This window comes from Calidris pugnax, unplaced genomic scaffold (assembly GCF_001431845.1).
Source record: "Calidris pugnax isolate Ruff unplaced genomic scaffold, ASM143184v1 scaffold219, whole genome shotgun sequence".
Lineage (NCBI taxonomy): Eukaryota > Metazoa > Chordata > Aves > Charadriiformes > Scolopacidae > Calidris > Calidris pugnax.
The window spans coordinates 9,745,812-9,757,960 of NW_015094507.1; the positions used below are offsets into that span (position 1 = coordinate 9,745,812).

At 37.4% G+C, this 12,149-nt stretch overlaps 1 protein-coding gene across 1 annotated transcript in view; it reads left to right on the forward strand.

The window, feature by feature from the left end:
* ATG5 (autophagy related 5) overlaps positions 1 to 12,149 on the forward strand; it is a 66,909-nt gene that overhangs the window by 20,110 nt on the left and 34,650 nt on the right. The window contains exon 5 of the mRNA XM_014964731.1: positions 7,901 to 7,995. Coding sequence (XP_014820217.1) covers positions 7,901 to 7,995 — 95 coding nt within the window. The remainder of the gene's footprint in view (positions 1 to 7,900; positions 7,996 to 12,149) is intronic.

Here is a 12,149-nt window from a genome sequence, read left to right on the forward strand (position 1 = left end):
TAACTTCAGTATATAATGGTTCTGATAAAGAAGGGGTTTTAGATTCAACACAGCTGCTTTTCATCAGTTGTGAAAGAGACATAAGCAGCCATACTCTGAAATTTTCACAGGCATCCTTTATAACCAGTGAAGAATAGCCTTGGTATTTCTGATACATGAGTGGGGGAATACACAGTAAAAACTCATGACCATTTTTAAGGCTTCTCCATATATTATAAAATATAATGAAGTCATTAGTTTCATAATATCTAAATAATAATATTAAATCCTATCTAAATCATATCTAAACCAGTCTTGTGTTTTTGAGGGGCAGAAGTCGTGTTTTTTTTCTGGGTTATCACATTCCTGTTCAGAAATGTCTTAACTGCTAGAAAGAAAGTCACACATTATCAGCATCTCTTTTGTGCTGTGACACATGGCCCACTCAGGTTTGCTGTGTACGTTTCTCCTCTTTGTGGGGAACTGGTGGGAGCAATGCTGTTCGTTGCATCAGCCTGAGATGAGCAGGCTTTGGTAGCTGAACAAATCTCTGATCTCAGCTGGTCATCCGAGACATAAATTAGGCAATGTGTACTTAGAAAATTTAACAGGAGAATGAATGTACAAATAAGCAGTTCAAAGGTGGGGAATTGATGGCACCCTGTATTCCCCCCATTGGCTTTCTCTGCTCCACTCTCAACAAGGGGTCAGAGCAGAGCTGCTGTGTTTGTGGGACCAGTGAGAATTGGTGGGTCTCAGAGGGCATGAACTGCACAAAGGCAGAAAAGGGAGGAAATCAAAAGGTAACCCAGCACTCACCGTGCTATTTTATACTGAAGTCTCCACCATGAGAGGAGGTTGTCTAGTGATAGGTACACAGAGATAGAAATGCTTTCTAGTGTTTTCACCATCTTCTGTTAGACCTGTGTGTCTAATGAAAGCTGTTAAACTCTGAGGGAGCAAGCTTGGAGGTCTCTGCATCTTTGGCACAGGTAATCTGCCAACTATATAATCTATTAATATATATTGGAGAGTATGAATTTATATACCTGTTGCAGTTTTGTCCTCATTTTTATTCTCTTTTACTCTCCTGGAACGTTACCGTTTCTTTAGAGAAATAGCCCCCTTCCAGACTTCCTACTGAAGCAGGTGTACCTTTCATCTTCAACCCAAATCACAAATTAGCTTTTTCTCTACCTTCATTGCTCCTGTCTTTGGTATTTGGTAGACTTGGATTCAAATTGAGAGAATCTTTGACTGTATTTTTCTAAATCTATTTTACTTAGGTGTAAGTGATGCACAACCTCTATTTTTACTGCCTCATGCTTTCCTTCCTCCCCTCCCCCTCAAAATATGTCATTTCCTCATAGATGTGTAAGGTCTAACTAAATTTCAAAGTAAAGTGTCTCTAAAAAATGGACTTAATTTTTCGAATTAAATTTCTTCAGTTGGTGAGGGTTTTTTACTTCACAATTTGTTCTAAGTTACTTTCTGCTAGTAAGCTCCTATATTTGACAGATGCATTAATGTGAAAGTTCATTAACTTTTAAGAAAAGCTGTATTTTAGATAGAGCATAGTACAGGGAAAGCAAAGTAGGTTAGCAAGTTTTATGGAGATATGCTGCTCTATTTTCCATGTGTGTAAACAGAGCATAATCAGAGGCAGAGAAGGTATTAAAATATCCAGGCTGTCTAGGCTTGGAGCAGAGAACTGGATGATGGATAAAATTGTCAGCAGTCCTTTTTCCTTTGACTTAAGGAAGTCTGTAACAAGCCCTGCTGCCCTATTCCTAGGTAACCCATGGGTTATGTGTTTCAGAAATGGATTACACATTTTTGCTTAATAGTCATCAGAGCTTTCTTTTTAGCTTAAGTGATAATACTTAGTGAGATCACCTGCTTTTAGGCTACACGGAAAGCTTAAATTTGGTAGGATGTATGCATTTTCATATTCAAACAAAGGAAAGAAAGTAGTCCATCTTGATGATTTTCTTCCCCTGAACCTTTTCCAGATAAATTGATGACCTAGATATAAAGGGAGGTGGTGTTAAGGAAACGGTGTACTTAAAGTGAAACTTCTGTTTCGTGAGTATAAGTGAAAAAAAAGTTGGTAAGGTATGGCTTCCGTGTGTATATTAGAAGAAAAAAGGGGGGAAAAGCCTTTTTTATATCTGGTAGATAATCTTAAGAGTGAAATGCTGCTTTGTCATGCAGGTTTCAAAATGTCCTGTTAACCTGCAAAACTTAAGCCATATTCTTCTATGTCTTACCTTTAAAATAATACTTTGCTATAAAAACTAGTGGATAAATTACAGTGTAAAAAATAAAAGTGTAATTTAAAATAAAATGTGTATTTGCAAGGCAAAATTATGACTACTTCAGATACATAAATTCATGTTGAATGTTGTTGCTTTGCTGTCTGTGATGTGGATAATATTTCCACATATTTATATAGCTAGCTTCTGTCACTTACATTAAGTCAAAACAGTTCTGAGGTCCTGTCTCTCCATATCTGATAGTTACTCTTGCCTGAAGATAGTCTGAAAAGACTAGTAAACTTAGTGCCCTCTTCATTGTGGATTTGTATCATAAACCATAATTTGTCAAAATAATCAAGTAATCCAAGTGCTTAATAACAAGAATGTTTTAACTGTGGATGGTGGCAAGGTGTAAAATAGAAAAGAATTTTTAAAAGGTTACATTTTAATGATGCCAGATCAGTATTTCAAACTGTGTTCTCAAAAGGCTGGCACTGGACTGTAGTAGTCAGAGAGAGTCAAATATGTATTGGAGTCTTCCTGAAGTCCTTGACAATTGTAATGATCTGTGTTTCTATTATACAAGAATAAGAACAATGCATTTAGATGGCCTAAAGTCATTTAGAGACAGGTCTTTAAATAGCTGAGAATTGGTTGGTTACCAACTGTAAATATTGTTTCTGAATAGCATGGTACAGATACTTTGAAGTGTTTAAAATTTTAATCTTTTCATCAGCAAAGCTGCTTCAGGCTTGAGGCGTACCACACAAAATTTAACCTTTTATAAAATTGGTTAAAATTGCTCAGCAGTCAGTAGAACTATGCATGCATGTAGAGTTTTAGTCTTCTTGGAAACAATGTGGAAGTAGAATTGATACTAAATTTTGAGAAGACTCTTTTCTGGCTTTAGCAGTTAAATGCTAGGCTTGTTAGAGCACGAGTCAGTAGAAAATATACTTACTTTAATGTTAAGAAAATACACTTTGCATCCTTGACTTGCAGCTGTAGCTGTCAGTAGAATAGAGTTTATTTGTTCATACGTATGCCACTGATTAAACCCTCAGTGAGTTTGTTTATGAGTGACTAAAAGAAAAAGTTAGAGTGTTTGACACACTGGAGGGCAGATCTGCTGTTTAGAGGGACTGTGACAAGCTGGAGACCACCAGGAGTCTCCTGAAGCTTGCAGATCCAAGTGCAGAGTCCTGCACCAGGGGCAGGGAAAATCCTATACATCAGGGCAGGCTGGGACTGTCTGGAGAGCAGCTTTGTACAACTGGGTAGTGGTGAACAACTGGACATGTCTGTTGCGTGGTGTTGCAGAAATGATGATTAACCAGGGAGCTGCTTTAGCCCTTGTGCCTCCCCAGAATACAGCCAGATGGTAAGTAATTATTCCCCTTGGCTCAGCACTGGTAAAGCTGCACGGGGAATGCTGTGTCCCCTTTGGCACCCCAGGACAAAAGAAATACTGACAAACAGAAGAGAGTCCAGCAGAGTCCTGCTAGGCTGATTAGGGGCTGGAGCATATGCTGTATTAGAAGAGAGAGGGGGAACTGCCTTGTTTAGGCTGAAGACAAGGAGGCTGAAGGTGAATCTAGTAGCTACTTCCCACTACCTAAAATAAAGGCTTGTAGAGCAGATGAAGTCAGACAATTACAGAAGAACACAGTTATAAGTTGCAGCAGGAGGAAGTCTGATGGGATATTAGGGTGGGGGAGTGAAGGTCATTGAGTGGAAACCCGTGAAGATGGTCAAAACCTGACTGGGCAGGGCCTTGAGCAAACTCATATAACTTTGTGCAGACAACTCTTTTTTGGGACCTTGAGCTTTTAGTCCAAAGCTTGACCTCCAAAGGCCCTTCCAATCTAATGATTTCTGATTAGCTGGAGAGTCTTTGGTCTCCTAGTTAACGCTACCGTTGGTTCTGCCCAAGTACTTGTAACTGTGCGTCGCTTCTATGGTTCGTTTGGTTATTAGACAGTGGTAAACCACTGAGAATAGACACAAGTTTTGTGTTTTTTAAACTCAAGGATTGGACATGTTTTTGTGCAAGCCACAAATTGATATTGCTTGCTTAGAGCTAGAGATACAATTCCATTCCAAGCATTTTTTTTTAATTTGTTGAACTAGATGGCGTTAAGAAGAAACCATGAATAGTGTAGACAAAAAACTGTGCGTATATGCTACCCTGAGGGCTGCATCTCTTCAGTCAGTTTTTTGACTTTCAACGGGATCCCTTCTCCATTATTTCGTTATTAACTTTATGATCTTTGACATAAAATGTAGGGAGAAAAGTTTTTATATTTCACTTTAGGCAGATGCATATAGCAACCATCCTCTCTTGTTTAAGAAATATAGTAGAGTCAGCTGAAACTTTTATACTGTCACTGATCTCACTTCTGTTCAAATCTTACCGCCATTGCTTTAAATATTGTTCAGATATGAACATCTGCCTTCTGCAAGTACTGATTTTTGCTAATACAGAAACTCTTTAACACATCGGTCAAGCACTTTCTTAAAAACAGATGAATTGTGGAAAACAAAAGTAATCAGATTTGACTATTACGGGAGTTTAGATATCATGTAGACTGCATAAGCTTTTCACGAGGGAGGGAGATGAGTGTGTAAAGTGGTTTTGCTGGTAAAGAACTCTTCCTTGTTTACTGGCTTGATGAAAACTCAGTTTTGTTTTGATTGTCAAACTTCCGCCCAGCACCTTCTGTCTTTAAGTCCTGTCTAGCCAAAGCACTAATTAGTTCTTATAGCTCATCATAGCATTAATAGCTTCCTTAATTCTGTTTTGCATAAATAGGAGGTACTGGTACACAAAAATGGGAGAAGGATGAATCCTTTCACTTATATTTTCGAGGGTATGGGGAAGAGGGCGGCACGTTGTCCGGCATTGGGTTTTCTGTTTGTTTTAAGCTTTGAGTCTTAAGGGTGCTGCAAAGACAGTTAATTTTTGATTTTGTATTTTGGAGCTTTCAGATTCTGGCATTCAGCCAGTGCTCCTAATGCTAATAAAAGCACTTGCCAGATCTTATGTATCAGTATGCAAACTGAATAGCCTTTTCCTGCTGCTTGCTTTAAAAATTTGTGTTAATTTTCTTACACCCAACTCAGTTTCCTGTAGTAAAAATACTGTATCTGTGGAAAGATGTTTGGAGGGCAGTTATGAGGATAAATTAGTTTAGATGTCTTCAGACAGTGCTGTACACACAGTGGAGAGGTATCTTAAGATGTCTGAATCTTATCAGGTCTAGCTAATTTACTAGAAAGTTTTTCATTCCCAGGGGTATCAGGTGGATTGACAGAACATACTTGATTACAAAAGGCAACAACTTCACCATTCAACTGTTGAAGACTTATTGCTGTTATATTTAGAAACTGCAGAAACTATTAGAAATTTAAACATCTTGATAAAACAATAGATTGTCTTGAGCATTGTCTGACTGTTCAGAGAATAATCTGAGATGTATGAATTTGTAAATTTACTGGCCTAATATAAGATTACCTGCCTGATTTGGGAGGTGAGGAAGCTGGAATGAGGAGTAGAAGTTAGTTAACTGTATGGTTAAAAAGTTAAACCACTGTTTAACTTTTTTTGTCCTTTAGAGATTTACTTGTTTGCCATATATGCCACGAGGGACATTATACTTAAACTCCTACCAGAAGTCTGTTATTTGTTCAGAATGTCTTGTTCTTCTGATCCATAAGATGTGTTGCTTATCTCTGAATTATGAGGACAGTAAGCTGTTTACCCAACTTTTCTAGTTACTGTATATGAGCATTAAACAAGTAGATGAAGTTAATCTTTTATTTTTGTTCAGGGAGGATGTCTCTTAATGTGCAGATTCCTTATTTAAGAGTCCGCTGAAGCTCACTAGCTTAAGTAGGTCTTGATTGTTTTGTTCTGTGTATCATCTTAATTAATAGTGTTACCAGCTGAGTTTATAGTCAGGTGGTTAACTGAAGTATAAATTGATCAATGCCTCCTGTAGGATGCCTGTCCACACAATCTGTAGTGGTAAGAAAGCTGCAAACCATTCTCAATGCTGTCTCCAAAGATGAGGGAAGTATGCTGAATCTTCACCTTCATGCTGACAGAGTTCCTGAGGAGGATGCAGTCGTTCTTTGTATTTAGATACTGTAAGAGTAAACCTCTTACTCTGTAGGCTGGGGTTCCAAAATGCAGGCTTGCTTGGGTACAGCCAGCTCTGGGGCCACCACTGTCACTGCCACCTGCAGAGCTTCCCAGCTGGTGGGCTGTGGGGTAGCACCCTGTGTCCAGGCAGCTCCTCTTCCCAGGCAGGTGCCTGCATGGTGGTGCTGACTGCAGCTCAGGTAAGTGCTTATCAAGAGGTGCTTGCTGCTAATCAGGAAACAAGGGTGTGGAAGTGCTTTCTGAGATAAGTATCAGGAAATGCTCCTACTGAATACCTGGCAGGAGTTTGTTTACAGTTTCTTGGAAACGTCTTGTAAATCCTGCAGTGTGTATTAGCTATTGGCAGGCATCTGCGCTGTACGTTGGAGTGAAGCAAATCTCAGACCCATTTAATTTTTTGCGATTGCTTTAATTGTTATAAGCAGTTTTAAAAGCAAGAAGAACCTTTGGTTTGCGACTAGATTTCTGAATTTTACTTTGCTTTTGGGTATGTGTGTGTGAATTCTGCAGCAGTTATACTGCCAGGCTTCTTGAGACTCGGCTGAACATTGTGCCGAGGAGAGACAAATCGGAGACTCTGTGTTCCTTCTGAAGAAACATCTGCCGTGTTTGGTGTGTTGGAGAGTTAGGGCCTGTAAGAAAATACATCCCTTGCTCTTCCTCTTCTAAAGCTGCCTTCTCTAGTAAGGCTGACAGCAGCTTTATTCATCTCAGCTCTTCGTGTTCCTTTCTGTCACTTTTGGTATTGGTTGTTTTCTTGATTTGAATAATTGATTTGCATGTGTAAAAACCTTTACTGCTCTAGACCTATGCTGTCCTTAATACATTTTAAGTGCAATAAACTATTCAGTTCTTGTAATGTCTGAGCAGGATGGTGTGCTGCCTCTGACTACTTTACTAAACCTAGTTACTTAGATAATATTAAAAAATTGTGTTTTAAACATAAACTTTTATTTTCAAGTTGTCATGAAATTGGCAGTATATTTTCTGGTTATATTGTATATTGTTGCAGTTTATTTTAAGATTTACATATCCAAATGTAAACCCCTCCAGAAGTTTTTCTACTGCTTTAGTTTCTCTTTATTTTCCACCTATTGTTCATCTATAGTTAAGAACAATTACATGTTTTTAGCAAAGTGTGAGATAGTGTGGACCAGTAGCAGCAGAGTAGAGAAACAAGCACTGTTAATTGAAGTAATTAAATCCATCATTTGTGGCCCAATATTTCTTTAGCAGTGAGAGATGCAATATGAATTCAAATTGTTTTCTCTTTCAGTTGTGTAAGTTGCCACATCATTTTTTTCATAGGAGAATGCAGGTGACTTACCTTTGGTTTCAGGCTAAGCAGGGAAGAGAAATGTGAGGAAAATAAATTCATACAGGCCATGCTTCTGTAAGAAAAGATTTCATGTTGTTCCAATTGTATCTCATTTACCTCTTTTAGCCGAAAAAGAATATATGTTATTAATATTAACAAAATCCAATTTTACCTTTACAGATAAATTTGAGCAGTTTTGGGCAATAAATCGAAAACTCATGGAGTACCCTCCAGAAGATGGTGGATTTCGATACATCCCATTTAGAATTTATCAGGTAGGAGACAATGAAATCAAACCAGTTTTACCAGACTTTTCCACTGAGATGTTATATATCATAACCTGTGTTCACAATTATACATTCCCTTTTCTAACATTATGGTAAAAGTCTGTATGTTCATCTTTCCTGAACCCTTGGGTTGTATGAATTCGCAAAGTAAAAATTGACTGTATTTATTCTAATAGGTAATTACCATTCATTGTGTTGTAAGTATGTAACACTTGAGAATGTGCCAAGGCTGGTATAGATGATGTTTGTTTTTAAAAAGCTAATTCTGTCATTAAAAGTAACTCTTAACTATGAAGACTGCTTTGGATGCAAAATGCCCTCTAAAGGATCTAAGACAAACATTTCAGGAGCAAGTTTTCCTTCAGCCACTGTGTAGGCTTCTTTTTTGTTGGCATTATAAGGTGAAAGTAATGGCATAGATCTTGCATCTAGTTCTTATCCTTTTCTTCTAATTGTATGTTTTACAATACAAAACTAGCTTTGAATATTTTTTTTCTGATTTAATACACCAGTGGTCTGTTTTTCTCAGCAGTTTACTTGGAAACATTCTTTAGAATCCGTACAATTTTTGGATGTCCCCTTAGTTTTTATAGCATTAAGGTCACAATGAAGTTTGGAATTAAGTATGGTTAAAAACTTAAACCAAATTCATGTAGCCTCTTAGTAAATTAAACAGTTCTGCTCTGTTTTGTCTTTGAAATACTTTCATCTATTTACATTTAAGTTTTGCACCTGTAACTATCAAAGTCCTTTATTCACAGTACTGAATAGTCTGATACTACTTTATATCGGGTTTTAATGACTATACAAACCTATACAATCTTGCAATGGGACTGAAGTAACTTTTAATGTTAGATATAAGACATTTACTGTCATAGTGAAACCTTAGATTGAGAACGGAAGTCAGTTACTTTGTCAGAGATCATAGCAGATGGCAAGGTTTGTATAAGTATCAAAAAGTTTGTATCAGGAAAAGTAGTTCACTCTCAGCATTTTGTTTGTTTGGTAAAAGGTGTTTGTTTATTCACTAATAAGTGGGGGGTTTTTTTAAGTCGTTTCATAGAAATCACGTAAATGGGCTTGTGAAATGAAGGTTTTGCTGTCTGAATAAGGTATAGACCTATAAGCCATGAGGGAAATTTTCTATGGTATCACATGATTTCATGCTAGTAAAGCTTTTTTTAAAAAAATAATCTAATTCAGTAATGTCTATCCCTTTAAGCAGTAGTACTTATCTTGATTCTCAATATCTTTTCAACTGGAAACCGTTACTTGCTGTAGTTTAAACCCAAAATATCTAACGAAAGAGTAGAAGACCAAACACAAATACAGATGATGCTGAGTCAGCCTTCAAGAACATTGGTGTATATTATTTTCAGTAATGCTGCTCTAAATATTTCTAAATATTTTCAGTAATGTTCCTCTTTTTTAAAAAAAGGTGGATGCAGGTGTTTCTAGGTTTTTTGTTTGGTTTGTGCACTGATTACTGCTCATCATAAAAGTCTATGTATTTAAAGGAATTTTCAGAAAGTGTTAGGGTGAGATTATGATTTCATTCCAAGCAAGGAGTTAATTATGTAGTTTTAACATAAATTTACAGTACTTAGTGACAGACTTGCATATGCTGGACTAACTGATTCAAAAGCATTCTTAAGATGTATTTAACCCCCACTCCCATTGCATTTAGTTGCCATTAATGCTGGGGGAAGTCAGCTTTGCATTCTAATTGGTTGCTTGCATATCCCTACATAAATACCTGGAAGCAAATTTAGCTTGGATTTGTATTTCAGTGGACATATATTTCCTATGTGTTTTCACATAATGTTTTTGTAGATACATAAGGATATACAGGTGGATGGAGGAAGTTACTAAGCATTGTCTTCAGTGGGGAAAGTTCCTCCTCTTGGTCTCCATACCTTTTATTACCCCAAAATTATTAGAAGGAAATTCTGTGATGGGATGGGAACTGCCTGAATTGTTTTGGCAGTGTAAGGGTGAATTTGTTTTTCTTCAAAGAAACATACTGGATTATGATATCAATGAAGAAAAATCCATCTTGGCAACAATTAAATGTGACTGGGAGAAGTTGCTGCAGAAAAAATATCTGCAATACAGTAACCTGACATGGTTTTCACTGAAGGCCTGATATTTTCAAAACTCAAGGGTTCTTTCAATTGTGAAGCTTGTCTATTAAAATACATTTCTAAAGAATAATATGAATCATATCTCGTGTGGTATCCAAATCTGATGGTATGTGGGGGAGAAAGAGATGGTAAAAATACGACCGTCCTACTTGGGTAAGTCAGAACTAAACTAACCACAGGTAATTTTAAAAGCCTTTGTCCAGCACCACCTCTTTTAAGTGTAGCAGCTAAGATTGGACCAGAATCCTGGCATCTACTGTAGAAGATTAAGAAAAAAGACCGAGTATCAACTCATTTGCAATTTTAAGTGTTAGCTGAGAGATTTTGGAGATTTTATTACCAGGTGTTGTAGTCTAAACTGTGTCATATGGAACTTGCACCAGATGAACCTTTGACATAGGTGGAAACTCTTTCTACCAGAAATGGTTTAAAAATAGTAGTTATATTTTTGTGACACTTTTACTTAAATGCACAAAAAAAAAAGCCCCACTTCACCTCAAAGGTATAAGCTGCTGTGTCTTCAGTTGGGAGTTGCATGAAAACTTTTTTGCCTTTTTGTCTGATAGTACTGTTGAATACAGTGCCTTTTTCATTTGCTCTTTAATAGCAAGAGAGAAAATAATAGTAATGTTTTGAGTACATTATGCATTTAGCAGTCCTGCTTTTCTTCTACTGTACTAGAGCCTGTTTGGCTTGAGGACTTTTTCCCCATGTTTATAAGACTAGCTGGTTTTGCACTTTCTAATTGAATAAACTATATGGGTGACAGATGGCAGGAAGTTTTCATCAGTCTTTGGCTCCAGGCACTGTGATGGGGCACATTACTCAGGCACCAGAAAGGAGTCTCTACGTGCTGATGGAGACTGCCCTGATGAACTTACTCTCTGCAGTCTTATGCTGCAGATGGGATCACTTCATGTCTCAGTTGTGCACTCAGTTTGTACTCATCTCTGAGTTTTAGTATCTTGCTCTCTCCCTGGGTCATGCTCACCCACTTGCTCTTGCTTGCTCTCTCCCTATCAGTCGTCCTCCCTTCCTCTGGAGTCTGCTCTATGAGTATGTAGGAACTAGAGTTGTTGATAGCATTTCACTCTTGAGAATAAAATTACAAAAGTGTGTGAAAGAAAATGCATTAAAACTATTCATGACAAGTTCTTCTGAGCTGTTCTAGAGTCTCACTTGGCTAAAGGCAGGTTGGCTGTTGAGGGTTAGCCAGCCCAAGGGAGCATAATCTGGGATTGTTTATTTGCTTGTTCCTTTCTTTGGGTACTGGGACATGCCATGGTGCTGCAATGAGCATTTCCTTTGCCTCTATTTCCTAAGGGGTTTGATTAGGTTATTAATTTTATTAGCTAATTACATAGTAGGCCTTAGCTTTGAAAAATTTTGCCTATCACAGGTCCCTTAAGCTGTTGTGATTAAATTGTACAGTCACAAACTGTTATGACGTTTATCTGCCTTAGTAATGTGAGTGAAAATTCTTCATAATATATCAGTTAAATCCAACACTTTATGTCAAAGTTGCGGTACCGAGATATCTAAATAGATTCAAATGTCTGCTGTGACTTGTCCTCTAAAAATAGCGAGGTGGGAGGGGGAAATGAAATATTCTAAGACATTATTAATACCTGGCTCAATATGAATCAGAAGCCCAAGCATGGCCCTTTTCCAAGCAGTGGAAGATGTGTTTATTTCTGTCTCCACATTAATTGGCAGAGCTCAGATAATCAATTGCAAAACCCATTACAAGTATGCAAATTAGCATCACAATTTGCCCCATGTTATGGCAGCCACTCAAAAATCAATCAAAACAGATTGTTTTGAAGGATGCTGGGTCCACCTGTAAAGTTCTCAAGTAATAATGAATCCATCCTTTTGCACTAGTAGATCTTTAAAATCTCTCTTTTCTTTTGGGTGAAAAGCCTTATTGCCTTTTGAGGCTGAATTTATCTGACTTCACTGCCAGGTTCTAGATTTTTGTTTTGACTTATACCACTT